Source organism: Malaya genurostris, unplaced genomic scaffold (genome assembly GCF_030247185.1).
Source record: "Malaya genurostris strain Urasoe2022 unplaced genomic scaffold, Malgen_1.1 HiC_scaffold_5, whole genome shotgun sequence".
Lineage (NCBI taxonomy): Eukaryota > Metazoa > Arthropoda > Insecta > Diptera > Culicidae > Malaya > Malaya genurostris.
Window position 1 is genome coordinate 53144 of NW_026682681.1, and position 17934 is coordinate 71077.

General features: G+C 38.1%; 1 protein-coding gene across 1 annotated transcript in view; it reads left to right on the forward strand.

Annotated features, from left to right (window-relative positions):
* LOC131440033 (phospholipase A1 3-like) overlaps positions 1-17934 on the forward strand; it is an 82222-nt gene that overhangs the window by 26278 nt on the left and 38010 nt on the right. Inside the window, exon 4 of the mRNA XM_058611124.1 lies at positions 9665-9788. Within this exon, the coding sequence (XP_058467107.1) occupies positions 9665-9788 (124 nt within the window). The remainder of the gene's footprint in view (positions 1-9664; positions 9789-17934) is intronic.

Consider the following 17934-nt stretch of genomic DNA (forward strand, 5'->3'; position numbering starts at 1 on the left):
TAAAATTTGATTGAAGGCGCATAAAAAAAAGGTCATTAAAATTTAATTCCGCTCGACAGTTTTAAAATCGTTGTGAAATTTGTACCTTGTATCAAATTTGTAATTTCAAATACTATTCTGCCTTTTTAATGTTGATAGAAAAACATTATGGATTCATTCAGTGTTTATAATTTCGATGGCGGCAAAGTTCAACTAGTTTACTTGAAAACAAATTATCTGGAAAAATAAGTTTTTTCAGTATGGCATTACAACGTAACGACAACTTCTTTTTAACCGACATAGAAACTTCTTTTTAACCGACATAGAAACTGCGCTTTTTGAGTGACGCAGGTGGTTAGATGTTAGTAACAATAACTCAAATTTCTGGTTGCAAACTAGTCAAAAATAAGCTAGCATAACAAAAATTGTTACTTGGGTGCTGAACTGCCTAAATACATTTCCGCTGGTATGGAGAAATGAATTACGATTAAGTTCTGTCCACTCTTGTATTTCGAAAAGGCTGTCCACTCTTGAATTTCGGAAAGGCGCCTGAAAGTGAAGTAAGACGTATTCACGTATTCAATTTGACTGTTACGTCACTTGTATTTATATCTCCGAAATTTGACGTGCCAGCCATATGATCTTCGATATGGACCTACAGTCCAATTTTAGACTCGAACGAGCCTAAAATTATTGATATCAGTTAATCCATATCCGGAAAGGTGAAGCTGTAATGAGTTTTTACGTCAACGTCACTTATACCATCGTATCCCCGGAATCGTCAGTGACAGCCATTTGAACTTCAAACCTGTTTAATGAACTAATAGTAGCATTAAAACGAGCCTAAGTTTTTTTTTGTAATCGGGTCTCCCTTCTCTGAAAAAAATGAGCGGTAAGAATAAAAGTGCGTTACATGCGACATACATTGCTGATCTCGTCGAGCTGAGTCGAAAAGTATATAATACAATGGGTCTCCGAGGCCAAAAGTTGGTTTTACCAGTAATTCTGTTACCTTTCTGTAGCGAAAAGCAAAAATACCACAAATGAAGAAGCAATTGTGGAATGTGAATTTTGAGACAAAAGACAAATCTTTCTACAATCACGGAATAGAGAAGTGAGAGAAGCGTTGTAATGATTGTATTGCTCTTGAAGTACATTGCATTGATGAAAATGTGATGTTCTTAGTTAGCCATAATTGAGTGATGTATTAAGTGTTTGAGCGATGTAATTTACTCAATGAATAAATACATCTATGCTAATAAAACAACAAATTTTCAAATGTTAGTGCAAAGTATTTTAATTTGCTTCAAATAATATGTCGCCAGTGTGAAATTACTCTAATTTTTAGATTGTCATTAGATTAGTACTTTTATGGAACTAATATAATTTTAATAAATTGTGATAATGAGACAGCATTCTATTCAGGTCTTTCATCTTCATGATCAGGTTCATGTAAAAAGGTAAATTTAATGTGTCTGTCAATCCAAAAGACTCGCTAATCAACCGCATTTTTCATAGAACACAGTGAAGTTTGTCAAGTCTGTAGAGTCTGTGACAGTCACCTACCACCCACAAGCTAAAAGCTTGAACAAAGCAAACCGACGGATTTATGGAACCGTTAGTGCCCGCACCGTTCAACACTCTTTACCCATCCATCGTAGTTCCGTTAAATGATATATTAGACTGACAATGGACACAATATTTTCTCGTTCTTCCTGAGGCAACTAAGCCGAAGTAGTGGACAATGCGACTGCGGGTAAACCACAAAATCTGCTTCGGTTCGCACACCTGTTGGGCTGCTTCCCATCTAAAGCCAGGCCGCGGCTTGTTGCAGGAGCATTTCCCCTCACCCAAAGCGTCTCTCTAACCACATCATATGGCTTCCGGTTCTTAAAGATGTTCGTTCAACCGGTTAAGTTAGCAGGCATCACTTTAAGGTAGAGTTGGTTAGGGTGGTGTCTTGTTTATTTAAATTCGATTCACATTCGACGTTTGCTAGTTAAGCTTTTCTGGAGATGAAATGTCAGTTTCTAGACATTTTTGTTAGATAACGGCTTCCAAGCTCACTATTGACATCGGCTACATACAATCATACAACTTAGGCAGGGTGACGGAAATTGATCAGTTCACCCTCGATCCTGTCGGAGGAAGTCGAGAAAGATGACAGCGCCCCACGTGCGAATGAAAATAAATTGCAATATATTTCACATAATAAGACGACGATCTTTTATAATCGGATTTATATCCAACGGGACGACGGCAGTCGATGGAGACAAGAAATAACCATGCCTTGAGGTGTTCTGGATGCTTTCCGTCGTCAAGAAAAGACGAAAAATGGCCACCGGTCGTCAGAACACATTGTGTCACTTCTCCTTCTCCAGCTTGGTGGAACAGATTTTCCTGTGCACGTCTTCGCCTCGGGAGTACGGAAGAAAAGCCTCGTGCGAGATAAATGGGATAGTTATTTCCGCTGTCAGTGGTGATGGAGGTGTTCGATAACGGACAGAAATTGAAATTGATTAATTGGCTGGAACATACACGACATTGTTTATTGTCTACTGTACAATTGGCCATGGCACCTAAACAGAGAGAAGTATAAACACGGATCACAGAGGCTTGGAATCAGCCTAAATTGACACCTTACGATTATTAGGATTAGAGCATCAATTAAATTACCGATTTTTGAGAATTAAAAACACACACGTTGAGCCACGAAACAAACTTAATTTCTTGTTTAGGAAAATAATTTTATCACAGACAAACAATAAACGAAAAAGTTGAAACTATATTGTTATCAAATCCGAAATAGGTTGAAACTCAACTCAACTGAGTCTCACTGAAGAAGTGAGTAAACCTTATTCCAAGCTCAATCCATTGAAGCAACGATATAAATCACTTAAAATACCGTTTAAATTGGTAATGAAACTGTTTGTAGGTTATATTACATGTTTGATTGCCACACAGTCTTCGGTTATATCGATCGAAATCATCAATATGGAATTCGAGTTTTCACAAAATTAGCTTCAAATTAAAGGGCAGATGGTCCTAAACAAAACTCCTGATGCTATTCAGATCGCCTTCCGGTTTCTGTTTGATGGAATGCAGTACTATGGGAAAGGCATCATTACACTGCTAGGTGGATCAATGTAGGTCGAGATCTCAGAGATGACTGGACAGATTTTGATCAAACTAGTCTTAAAATAAAGATAGGATGTTTACTTTTTGAGTTATACGAAGTTTTATGTCAAAATTTTCAGTTTTTTGAAAATATCTGTCACAATCGACCTTGAAAACAGAATATGTTTTTGGACTTAGATTACGCATGGTAATAGCTATCCAACTAGCCATAGATTGTTAAAATCCGTCAATTTTTAACAGAGATATCGATATTTTGTCAAAGCGCCTTTTTCTCGTATTTCAGTAGTAGGAGTTTTACGTGCTTAATGAAAACGCGATGTTTCGGAGCAAAGCCAAACACGATTTTCAATACTGTTTTATGCAATTGTTTCTAAGTATCTAAAAGATTATGCACAGCACCCTTTTTCATGACGTTTCGATTTTAGCACGGTTTGTTTTTGGTAACATAATCGTTCGAACATGGCATAGGTATTAGAAAGGTAGCATTAGAAAGATAGCAGTATTTTCAAATTCGAAACAATTTCATGTTAATATTGATTTATATTGCTTGCCACAATAATTGCAGCACTATGTCCGAAATCTGCAGATTTACAGACAAACCTGCAGATCTGGCATCACTGCTTCTTACACCCTTATAGCATTCGAAGAAGTTCATCGAGATAAACAAATTTGTGTGTGAAAAATAATTTCATTATTTCATTAATGTTTCTCGGAGATGGCTTAACTGATTTCTACAAACTTAGACTCATATGAACAGTTTGATGCTCCCCCATATAAGGTTTCCGAATTTCATTTGGATTCGACCTCTGGTTCCGGAAATACAGAATGATATGCGTAATGAAATTGAAATATTGTCACTCATTTTGCTCGTAGATGGCTGAACCGATTTCGTTCATCCAACACTCAAATAAAAGGTCAAAAGTTTCCATGAAAACTGTTGGGTTTTAATCAGATCCGACTTCTGGCTCAGGAGATACAGGGTGATTACTGTAAAATTTCACATAAATTTATCTGGTTTATCACAAATTTTTATCACAAATTTTGAGAGTCGACGACCTAATAAATTTATTTCAGTTCTACCAGAGATAAATTTGATGCTAAACGCACCACTATGGCTACACTGATTTCTAAAAAGTTCGAATCTAATGAAATGGCTTTAAATACAGTAGGCGAATTTAACTGATTTCAGCTACATCGATTTCCGAATTTCATATCCGAAATTATCAGGAATAGAGAAGCTGAAAGAAGGCCAAAACAAAATTAGTGAATTTTATCCGAATCCGACTTCCAAATTTTGAAATTACAGGGTGACGTGTTTTTGAAATTCAACCCGTCATAGAAAGCTGGCCTCAAAACAAACTGCTTACAATTTATTCAACATATTAATTCATCGATATACGAACTATTTTTGGTTATGCTGGTACATCTACATCTCATGGAAAACAAAAAAAACTGTGTGTGTATGTATGAATTTTTTCTTTTTTTTTGTAGGAGGTGAAACCGCCGGATCGTCAAACTACCTGCACACAAGTAAACTTGGTATGTGGGAGTCGAACCTGACCTAAAACACCCCCTAAGCTTCGTTCCCCTCATCCTGCCGAGGCTACCATAAGGTATTACTTCGGCAGGGGGCTGTGCTGAAGCACCACCACTCTCGATTCGTTGACGCCTCGACTACCCAGGACTGGTCTACGTCGCGATTTACTCGGCTAATCCCCGATGATGGATCTAGCCTACATCGACGGAAAAGTTCCTCGACGATGTAAGTTTCCCCGGACCGACGTTCCCAAACCCGTGAACGGTTCGAACGGCAGGGTGCCTGGGTCGGTCCAGTGATCCCGGTTGGAGGATGACTTCCGGTTCACTGGTGCCCCGACGATCCATACCAGAGCTGCGTCGCAATCTACTCATCTAATCCCCGTCGAAGGGTCTAGACTACGCCGACGGAGAGCTCCCCGGCGAAAGAGTCCCTCCCGACACCGAATCTCGTATTTTGCCACGCGGGACACTCGAATGAGTGCCGAGGTTGGTCCTGTAATTCCGGTTGGAGCATGGCTTCCAGTTTACTGGCGCCTCGGTTTCGATGCTGTGGCTTCTACTCGGTTAGTCCCCGGCGAAAGATCTAACCTACACCGACGGAGAGTTCCCCGGCGAAGGAAGTTCTCCCGATCCCGATTCATGATTATGTCACCGGAACACTCGAAGGAGTGCCTAGGTCGGTCCGATGATTCCGGTTGGAGCCGGTTATCCGGTTCACTGGCGCCCCGACGACTCGACTTCGGTGCTGTGACTTTTACTCGGCTAGTCCTCGACGAAGGATCTACCCTACCCCGACGGAGAATTTCCCGACGATGGAAGTTCTCCCGTAACCGTCGCTTCCGATACCCGGATCGATCGGCAGGGTACCTGAGTTGCTCCAGTGATTCCGGTTGAAGGAAGGCTTCCGATTCACTCGCCCAGACGATCCATACCAGTGATACGTCGCAATCTACTCGTCTAATCCCACGCGAAGGATTTAGACTACACCGACGGAGAGTTCCCCGATGACTGAAAAACTCCCGAACCAACGCTTGTTCGCTGGTCCTTTAGTGGCCGGTGATCGCGGCCGCCTATTGCTCTGCGCTTCAGTATGTGTTGTTACGGACGACTCAGTCATGTCGGTGGATCATTCCTACCCGGATCACTGTTCGGCGCTCTCTGGTCTTCGCGTCACTTCCTCTGCAGCGCGCAAATCATCCCCGTTACTGCTCTGTCAACAACGTGGCACGTGTCTTCGTCGCGACACATCTCCTCTACAATGTTGTCGACTGTCACGCCGCGCATATTTCTGCGTATCTGTTCGAACCTAGGGCATTCAAAGACGACGTGCACCGGTGTTTCCTTCACGTTCACACACTCCGGACAAAGAGGGGAAGACGCGTGACCAAACCGAAACAGATACTTTCGAAAACAGCCATGCCCGGACAGAAACTGCGTCAACTGGAAGTTTATCCCTTCATGCTTCTTGTTCCCCACGCCGACACGTTTGGGATCAGTCGGTGGGTCCACCTTTCGTTCGCCGCATTGTCCCACTTTTGTTGCCACTTCGAGTCCGTTCTTGCAGCTGCTCTCGTATTCCTAGCTTTCCTTCACCGGTAGCACTCGACGTCTTCTTCTAGGGTGATGCAGATGGGTATCATCCCAGCGATAACGCATACAGCCTCCGACGAGATTGTTCTGTAGGCACTCGCGATTCTCATAGCCATGAACCGGAACACACTGTTCAGCTTTCCACGGTTTCTCTTAGTTTTCAGCGCCACAGCCCAGAGTGGCACGCCATACCTAAGCATTGAGGTTGCAACGTTTGCCAAGAGGCGCCTCTTACTACTTCTTGGACCGCCTACGTTTGGCATAATCCTCGCTATTGTATTAACCGCCTTCGCCGCCTTTCCGCAGGCATAGCCGGCATTCTCTTCTCCTCGATCGTGATCTCCAGCATTTGGACTGCTTTGCGGTTACTGACTACGAGAACTTATGTCTTATGATGGGCTATCTGCAGCCTCACTCCATTTACCCATCTTTCGACAGTGTTTATTGACTCCGATACCAGCATTTCGTCGTCTGCGAACCCCACGATAATGACGTCTGCCGGAAACTTCAGTGATAACACACCATTGTACATTACGTTCCAGAGCGTTGGGCCAAGTATTGACCCCTGTGGAACAATTACTGTCACTCTAAACGACCTCTGCCCTACGTTAGTTTCGTACACAAGGACTCTATTCTGGAAGTAGTTGCTTAGAATTCTACATAGATAGTCGGGGACTGGCATTTTATTCAAGGCTGCGGCGATAGCTTCCCAACTGGCGCTGTTAAACGCGTTTTTAACACCTATCGTTACCACGGCGCAGTAGCGATTTCCTCTCCGCTTGCATAAAGATGCCCTTTCCGCCTTCTCGACGACGGTCCGAATTGCATCCACCGTCGATTTTCCCTTGCGGAAACCGAACTGCATCGTGGACAGCCCTCTCACACGCAGATCGGCCTGTACGATGCTGGATCTCTCAGCTGCTTTTCTGGTTTTGGCAGCAGCACTAGTTTTTGGGCCTTCCATATATCCGGAAAATTGCCTTCCTCCAGGCATTTCTGCAACACTAACCTGAACATATCTGGAAACTCCAGGATCGCTGCCTTCAACGTCACGTTAGACCGGGAGCCCTCTTCACCTTCAACGGCAACGAGCTCGTCGTTTCAGACCAGTCGGTTTACGGCAAATTCCGCACCGCCCTCGCTGTACGGCGTAGGTGGCCACATAGTCGTACCGTGTTTAGAAATAAACCCTCCACGATACCCGTCAGTGTGTCTGGGAACATTTCGACTGGCGTCATTGGGCCCTTCAGCATAGCCATTACAATGCGGTAGCCCAAGTAGCAATCCACACCTAGTTCTGATGCGACTAAGTCCAAACTATGTTGCAACGAGAGCACGAATATGTTTTTTATGTTATACTGGATAAAACAAGGTGACATCAATGTTTCTTCATAACACAACTAGTTACGAAATAGTTATTTAGGTTTAAAATCACCACATCTTTTTGTCATATTGAATTAACTATAAATTATAAGCTATCACTACTTAATCCAAACTTATCTTTAATAACAACTATGCTTCTAGCTACTAGTTGAAAATAAGTTTATTTGACTCAAATATTAGCAACCCGTAACTAGTTCTGATACCACTTAGTCCAACTATGTTGCAACAAGAGCACGAACATGTTATTTATTTTATGCTGGTTAAAACAAGGTGACGGCAGTGTTTCTTCATAGCATAAACATTGAAGTAGCTATCATTTGTAAGTAATCGTTACTTGATTCTAACATATCTTTAATCACAGCTATGCTTTTAGCTACTAGTTGAAAAAAGGTTGCGAAACCATTATAAATACGTAAGCGTATATGTAAATCGTTACGGATAATTGATGTAGCAATAACTCAGATATTATAAGATTATAAAATACAATTTCTGCATTGCTTCAGATAGCTATCGGTAGGTTTTCCCAATGTAATGATAACGGAAATGCAACCTAAAAAACTTTTGTTGGCTTGAATATGGCGATCACACTATGGAGTCGCAAGAAGAAGGATAACTACTTTTTGACGAAAATAATGTAAGGCAGAATAGTCCTTTTTGTTCTATGCACTATTATAAACTCGAAGAAAACAATATAGGGATTAAACATCGATTACACGATATATGAATTTAAAATAATGAGAAATCACTCTACTTGGATTAATTTTGAGCATTCTGATCATAAGGTTTTTTCGTTGTTTATTGTTCATAAACAGATTTTGATTGAAGGGGCATAAAAAACAGTTAATTAAAATTTAATTCCGCTCGATAGTTTTAAAATCGTTGTGAAATTTGTACCTTGTATCAAATTTGTAATTTCAAGTACTATATTGCCTTTTTATTGTTGATAGGAAAATATTATGGATTCATTCAATGTTTATAATGTCGATGGCAACAAAGTTTCAACTAGTTTACTTGAAAATAAGTTATTTTCAAGTTATGGAAAATAAGTTATTTCAGTATGGCATTACAACATAACGACAACTTCCTTTTAACCGACATAGAAACTAGTAGAAACTGCGTTTTTTGAGTCACGCAAGTGGTTAGATGTTAGTAACAATAACTCAAATTTCTGGTTGCAAACTAGTCAAAAATAAGCTAGCATAACAAAAATTGTTACTTGGGTGGCGTTTCCCCAGGAGTTAACGTCGGCTCACTGGCATAACTCCTTGTAACAGTTCGCCTTGCTCTGCTTGATAGCTTGCCTGAAGGCAGTTCTAGCTGTTCCTCAGAGATGGCTGAACCGATTTACACAAACTTAGATTCAAATGAAAGCTCTTTAGGTTCCATACTAAATTCGCCCCTTTTTTATTAGTGTGCTGTCCGACCTCGTTGAGGCTCGTTCGGATCTAGCTCAGTCAACGAAACCTAGCTTGGAGTAGACCGGGCAAACGAGGTTACAGGAATCTAGGCAGGAAATAAATTACATCATTACAAAGCATCAACGGTCGTTTTGTAATTTTTTGAAAAATAAACAAGCGATATTTTAGTTAAACCATAAATCCAGAGAAATAACTCCTTCATTTAAATAGCTTTCGTCGAGATGACTCATTCAGTAAAGCTGCTTTCGGTGAAATGACTCGCTCTCAAAGATCAGAACAATATTTAAAAAATGAAAATCGACACATGATTTAAGTAGGTATGCTAACTAGGGCTATTGTAACAATTGTACTCGAATAGGCTTTGGCTCTAAGGAGCAATAGCGTAGAAAAAATAGTTCGAAAATTGTTCAATACCATAGCAGCAGTATTGAACAATTTTCGTTGCGAAAACTGGAAGCGAATGCTCGAACAGATGTAACAGATCTCACTCTAATTGATGGTTTTCGTATATGAGATAACTACTGAAGCTTTTACTCTAGCTTGAATTGAAAAATCACTTCCAATAAAAAACAAAAAAATCTCAACATTTTATTCACCTTCTATTTTTTTCAAAACAGAAATCTATCAAAGGAGATTCTTTAGTTCTGAAGACGAAATATGACTCTAAACTGCACAAATCGAAAGTGTACAAGCCAGAAATATTCAAAACTAATCGACAGGAAGGATTTCTGGAATATTTCCGTAAGTACATAATATCTATTTGTTTGTTGTTGTTGTTAGTTCCGCATCTGCTATCAAGTGATTGATTAAAACTTCATTAGAGTAAAACAAACGATTTCCATCGATCCAATCAGCGACCCAAACAAATGCCGGCTTACGCGAGTCTAACAAATCATTTCCATCCGTTTGAATCTTCTGCTCACGTAATCCGGAACAGATCCAGCATTTTCACATATGCAATCCCCTAGCCAGTCAGGAATCTTAGCGGCCGCATATTTGTCTTCTCTCTCCCTGCTTCGGCAGCCATTCTGTTCTGGCGTGCGTGCTCTAATTTATTTTTATTACACTCGGTGCTCATTTGAATTTAATAAATCACAAATATTACTTCATCCTTGCCGCATCCATATGATGAAGCGGTCGCGGTACTTTTTTCACCATCTTGTTTTTCTCGAGTATTTGTTGCGTTTCATTGGATTTGCAGGCACACTCAGGTGGACGTGTGCTGTGAAGGATATGCCTCTCACGTAGGAACTGGAGCTAAATTGGCCAGTTCGCATATGGTTTTTGAGTCATATGGAAGATAGGATTCCAGCTATCGCAGCTGGCAACCATCGAATGAAATTGAAATAGCGTTTGTTAAGTTGGCATTACTTAAATATAAAATTGATCAAGAATATCGAGTCAATAAAAAAGTTGATTTCATGAAAAATGCGACAGATCAAGAATTATCATGGAAGCATCACCTCATGGAAACAAGATCAGTACAAAGAAAAATATAAAATGAGATTTTATGTTTTGAGTATTTTTTTTTTTGCTTTTTATGGCATCTTGAGACCTTTCAGATTTATTTATTTATATATATATTTTAAATCAACAGACAAACTAAAGTCCTAATGATTATTTCTAAGAATATTCAAGAAATTCGCTTTTATTCTGCTACGAGGAAAATGGGAATCGAGTCCCATAGAAACGCCATTGAAGGTTCGCTGCAATCCAATAACGGCACCGTTGATTCCGTAGTTAGTACGACGTAGAGGCATTCTGAGGAGGTTGTTGTTGCGAAGAGCTCTAGAACGAACGTTGATGTTGATTTAACTAAGTAGTGCAGGGCAATCAATATTGTTCGTCAAAATATCGGCAATCAGCATTGCACGGAACAGATCTCGGCGTACTTGTAGAGTATCGAGTCCGATGAGCATCGCACGGCTTTCATAACTAGGCAGCTGGTGAGGGTTATTCCAGGGTAAACGACGAAGAGCGAAACGAACGAATCTGTGCTGTATTGATTCAAGTCTTAAAGCTCCATTATGAAAGTGAGGGTTTCATACTGACGAACAATATTCGAGTGTTGACCGTACAAGCGAGCAGTAGAGAGATTTCAAACAATATATATCTGTGAATTGCTTGGCGGTTCTCATGACAAATCCTAGACAACGAGAAGCTTTTGCCACGATGTACGAAATATGCTGCTTGTAATTCAATTGTTCGTCGAGTAGAACGACAAGATCTTTGACACAATTGACTCTATCAATCACTGATCCTCGAAGACAATAATTGAAACGAATTGGTGTTTTTTTTCGTGTGAAGGTGATAATCGAGCATTTGCTGGTATTTAGCGTCATTTTATTAATTTCACACCACTCGGAGAAAATTTCAAGCTCACTTTGAAGGAGACAGGCATCTTCAAGAGTCTTGATAATTTGGAATAACTTTAGGTCGTCCGCGAAAGATAATCGTGAACCTTTCAATGAAAAGTTCACGTCGTTGAAATACAGTAGAAATATCAGTGGTCCGAGATGACTGCCTTGTGGAATACCAGAAAAAGCAAAAAACTCCTTGGAAACATTTTCATTGATCTTAACCGCCAGTCGTCGATTGCAAAGATACGATTGAATCCACCGAAGAATGTTGGAACCGAAGCCCAGTCTGTCCAATTTGGCAATTGTGATAGCGTGATTAATTTTATCAAAAGCAGCAGAGAGATCCGTGTAGACAACGTCCGTTTGATGACCTTTAGACATAGCATCCGTTATAAACGTCGTGAAAGTTAGTAAGTTAGTGGCCGTTGAGCGTTTCGGCATGAACCCGTGTTGAGTTTCAACGATGTACTGCTTGCAGTGATTAAAAATAGGTTCCAAAACGATAAGCTCAAACAATTTAGGAATGGCGCTAAGAGCGGTGATACCACGGTAATTGTCGACGTTCTTCTTGTCTCCTTTTTTGTGCACAGGAAACATATAAGCAGATTTCCAGATATCAGGAAATACTCCAGTCATGAGTGACAGTCGGAACAGAAGACATAGAGGTACTATAATACCACTAGAGCATCGCTTCAAAATAACTGCCGGGATACCGTCGGGTCCAGCAGAGTATGAAGACTTCATTTTTGCGATGGCTGTTTTTACGGAACTTGCGCTTATGTTCATTGAATTCATTGACTGTCCCAAAACGGGAACGTTAAGTGCCGCCTGGGTGATTTGGGAAGGTGCTAAGATTTCTCTAGAAAATATTTCAGAGAATTTTTTCATGAACATTTCGCAAATTTCCTGCATGCTAGAACTTGTCTGTTCATTGTAAAACATAGATGAAGGAAGATCTGACTCCTTCCTTTGCTCGTTAACGTGCTTCCAGAATGATTTTGGATTAGACTTTAATCTCCTCTGTACACTGCGTAAATAGTTGGCATAACAACGTTCAGCTGTCTTTTTGTAAACTTTGTTGATTTCTACGTAGTTTTGCCGGAGCAACAAACCTCCTTTCTTAGAATATTTCTTCAATGCTGTCCTTTTTAACCTTTTCAGTCATCGTAGTTCTACGGTTTGCCACGGTACTTGTTCGGGTGGCTTACTAATTTGTTTAGGGACATATTGGTCAACAGCATACATCAGAACGTTGGAAAATGTTTGAGCTGCAAGATTAACATCGCCATTGTCGAAAATTACACTCCAGTCAATGCTTGTAAGAAATGCAATAATACTATTGTGGTCAGCTCTTTTAAAATTATATCTGACAATGTGAGATATCTTGCAATTGTTCAACGATCGATTCCATTCAAGCTCAATGTGCAGAGGAGGATGATGCCTAACGGACTTCACCAGAGGAAAAACACTTAACTTCTTTGTAAAACAAATGTAAACATTTAACCTTTTCTCATTATAGGTAAAGTTTGATTAGAAGTGATATGATCAGGGCGGTGAAACAGATTTCACCCAGGTGTGGAGTGAAATGGTGGCGGTGGAGAGCAGTGTTGCTTGAATATCAAAATGGTAATGATCATCGTTCGCTTCCCGGGTAGATGTAAATGGCAAACAAAGATCAAAATAATAACAAATTTTACCATCATATCTTGTCTTGACGTTTCTGTGCTATCATAACGATATTTCATCTAGAGAATCAACAAATTGTACAATATCTGTTTAGCATCTGAATTAGTTATTATATCTTATATCGTTATTGATGAGTTATTCCAATTTTACCAATTGATCCAGTACTTCTATCTTCAAATGAAATACAGTTGAATAAACAGCATTAGAATCAGATAAGAAAATTTCTTATAATATTATTTAGTTCTGAATGATAGAATGATTTGAAAACTCAAAGTCGATTTGCAAAAAAACACCATTTTTTATTTGGATAAAATCAAATTATCATTATGATTTTCAAAAGCCTGCTATTACGACGCACCAAAGTGTAGTTAATCAGTTCTTAAGTTGTGTGTACATTCAGTATCTGACATAAAATGCACCGATTTGTAGGTCTTTGTAGGTACCACGAGTCCGAAATGGAACTCACATTGATAGATTTCAACGAATTTATAATAAAATGAAAAAGAGTACATAAGGTATTGTACTGCAATTTATATAGTAACCGAAAGAGTTAGAGATGTAACTAACATCGATTTATTAAAGCTTTATCCAAACCTACTACTGTATTTGATTAGGATCCAATTGTGGATCCTCATTTCGCGACATTCTTGATTGTCGTGCCCTTCCATACATGAAACTTCTTTATCATTCCATTAAGACCATTGGAGTTTCAGTTCAATTTTTATTTAATTTTATGTACGCCTCCTTCCTCTTCCATTAATTTAACCAATAGGCAGCTATTTTGCTTTGAATAAATTTTATATATTGTTAGAAACTTGCCTGAAATGTACAGTATAAAAATAAATATTTTTTAAAGCATCTAATCGTTTGATAAAAACAGTGTTTTTGAGTAAATTGACTAATGAATACCAAAATGTTAATAAGAGAAATTCTAGGAATGAGTAGACGAAAAAGTGACAAAACCATAATCGACCTTCTCCGAATTGGATGAAACTTTGCACATGGCTTCAGTATGGCAAACCATAAGTTTTGAACCGATTGAGAGGTCCATCCGACTCACGTCTGATTTTTAAAAAGGGCGTATGTATTTTTGCATTTCACCAAAATTGCCTTTTTCAAATCGTTGTAACTCGAAAACCGTTAATTGTACAAAAAGTGCGTTCAGGAAGAAGTTGTAGGAAATCGGTTGGGAACTCTAAAAAAAAAATAAACTGAAAAAAAAATTATTTTTTTTCTCAATAATTTCAAAATGAACCAAAAAAAATAAACAAAAAAATCATTGTTTCGATTTTTTTTGATACTTTTTTTTTTAAAGCTCTTATTAAAACCTACAGATTGATGCCTATCCCATCCGTGTCTTTCAAAAAATGAAGAAGTTACAGCTAAAACAATTTACAGATATATTCGAAATTTCAAGTTCTCGTTGAAAGATAATCATTTAAACAGTAGAATTTTATTCTACAGGTTAAAGGCAATAAAGGCTATAGCAGGATAAGCATGTGAAATCTGCCCCCAAAGGGAATTCATATTGTTATACCACATTCGAAAGGTCATAGACTGTATACAATTTTCTCAAAGTTTCAACCCTTTAACTGCCATATTGACGGAGCTAGGGTGGTTCTATTGATTTTTATTTTATTTGATTTTTGAAGAAACTGCTTCTCCGAAAAATTTGAAAAAAATCAGGCATGTTTCAGGCATTATGGGGATGCTTCACAATTTTTTTCAAAATTTTTGAAGATGTATTTCTTTCATTAAAAAATACTAGAAAATTTTGAAACATATTTTTTCCCTCTTCCAATTTTTGCACCACCCTGGATTTTTTAGTGATAAATAAAGAATTTTTGGACATGTTAAAATGGTATGTTTTCATATTTTTTAAAAATGTGGACGACCAAAATATTTAATTTTTTCTAAAAAATCAATAACAGTCGACCATGCGTTCCCATCAAATTCTGAGAGAAGGAAACGCATGGTGCTTTATCTTAGCAGTTTCTAATAGTAGTCGACCATGTGTTCCCATAAAGTTCTCTTAAAAGGGAAACGCATGGTGCTTTGTTCTAGTAGTTTATGATGCAACTCAAGCGCAGGGCTTAGAAATCAAAGTAACGAAAAGAAGGAAATGAGTATCAACCTTTGCATAATACATACACGATCATATTTCGGGTATTACCTAGAAAGCTACAAAGCAAGAACTTACTGGTATGTGGTTTATATATGAATGGTAGTAATATATGAACGTTGCGAGTATCACACATATGCAGTTCGGTTACGGCAGTCAAGAACTAGAGCGGGTGACTGCATAAAATTCGATCATTCGATAGTGTTTCATGAAATGGTCAAATCGTTTTGCACTGTTGGGTCTCGTACAACGCGGTTTTCTTTTTGCCAGCTCTGTACATTTCACTAAATACATAGCGAGTTGAAACAGCAGTGAATTTAATGTTTTCTTTTTTATGTTGGTGTCAATCAAAAGTGGCCACTGATGAAGGTTGGAATCGATTTCTTAGAATTGTTTTTCCATGAATACGTTTATTTCTTAAGGCAATTTACATAAGTTGTTCTTCGCCGTAGCATCACTTTTACATAGAATTCTTATCCTAATATAATACTAATATAGTCACATCAATTTGAGTTTAATAAAGCATATTCCTCTTATTTTTTAAATATCATATTATTTAAACCAAACGATGAACTGCTATAAATTTTAAAATAACCTGAAATTTTTATACATTTTGTGGTTGATTTCATAACCCACTTGGACGCAGTAGGAGTCAGAACTAAGACTCAAAAGGGTCAATTATTAAATTGAAACTTCAATTGTCTTTATGAAATGATTAAGAAGTTTTATGTAAGAAAGGTCACGAAAAAATTTCTGAAAATTATTGACTGTATTTTTCATTTAAATAGGAAATGGGATAAAAATGTTATAAAAATACATTGCTGTTTCAATGCACACATTTTCTCTCTGATTCTTTTCGTTTATTCTATAGAATTATCATCGTCACTTGGTAGCTGTTCTGATTTAAGCATTTCTGACAATATTTTCGCCGGTCTCACAATTCTGGATAAAAACCTAGCATAAGGAAAGGTAGTGAATAATGGCGGCCTCGTGTGAACAGCAACCAACAGTTCTATTGCCAATAACGCATTCACAGCAACGGCGCTGGATTCCCAAATATCCAGTCGAATTTGTAGTGTACTCGATATAGTACTTGTAAGCTTTTAAAAATGAGACTTATTACCGGCCCGAATAGCTTTTTTGTGATCTGTGTGTCTCAATTGGGTCATCTCGTGATAAAGCTTTAAATCCAAAATTACTTGGCAGAACATCCTTTTCAAAAGCTTCTATTCCAGAGATACGATATTCCGATACTTGTTGCTCTCGTTCTCGGATTGATAATATTATCTTATTAGAACTTCCCGTTCGCAATTTGAACAAAATTATTAAACCTGTAAAAACCTTGAAGCGTTTCTCTGAGAGTGAAAATCACTTACTGAGTTAATTATGTATTCTCAGATATTTTCTGGGAAATATGGAGCTTTCAACACAATATACCCAAAAATTAAAGAGATCGATTCAGCGAATCAAGTTTTTAATAGACATGGTCGATAAATGCTTGATTTGAAATTATGCAAAGGTTATAACTCAAAAACGAAAAATAACGCATCACTATTTTTTTATATCTGTTGTTGTTTCAAAGTTTAGAATAAATATAAAAATATATAGCGCTATCAGTCTACAAACCATGAAAACCATCATGAAGATATTCGATTGACGTTTTCAAACACAAAACTTCAATTTTATCTTTATCACACATTTTTCCAGAAAACTATAGACATCCCTCGATAACATATCTTTATGATAACTTTTGACGCTGTAATGAAATCTTCATTCTTTCTTTCACTATTCTTTCATTACATCCATCAGCAACACATAAAAAACTGACACCCGCTCTAGTTCTTGACTGCCGTAACCGAACTGCATATGTGTGATACTCGCGACGTTCATATATTACTACCATTCATATATGAATCACATAACAGTAAGTTCTTGCTTTGTAGCTTTCTAGGTTGTACCCGGAGTATGATCGTGTATGTATTATGCAAAGGTTGAAACTCATTTCCTCCTTTTCGTTACTTTGATTTCTAAGCCCCGCGCTTGAGTTGCATAAACTACTAGAAAAAAGCACCATGCGTTTCCTTCTCTCAGAATTTGATGGGGACGCATGGTCGACTGTTATTAATTTTTTAGAAAAAAATCAAATTTTTTGGTCGTCCACATTTTTAAAAAATATGGCTTCAGTATGGCAAACCATAAGTTTTGAACCGATTGAGAGGTCCATCCGACTCACGTCTGATTTTTAAAAAGGGCGTATGTATTTTTGCATTTCACCAAAATTGCCTTTTTCAAATCGTTGTAACTCGAAAACCGTTAATTGTACAAAAAGTGCGTTCAGGAAGAAGTTGTAGGAAATCGGTTGGGAACTCTAAAAAAAAAATAAACTGAAAAAAAAATTATTTTTTTTCTCAATAATTTCAAAATGAACCAAAAAAAATAAACAAAAAAATCATTGTTTCGATTTTTTTTGATACTTTTTTTTTTAAAGCTCTTATTAAAACCTACAGATTGATGCCTATCCCATCCGTGTCTTTCAAAAAATGAAGAAGTTACAGCTAAAACAATTTACAGATATATTCGAAATTTCAAGTTCTCGTTGAAAGATAATCATTTAAACAGTAGAATTTTATTCTACAGGTTAAAGGCAATAAAGGCTATAGCAGGATAAGCATGTGAAATCTGCCCCCAAAGGGAATTCATATTGTTATACCACATTCGA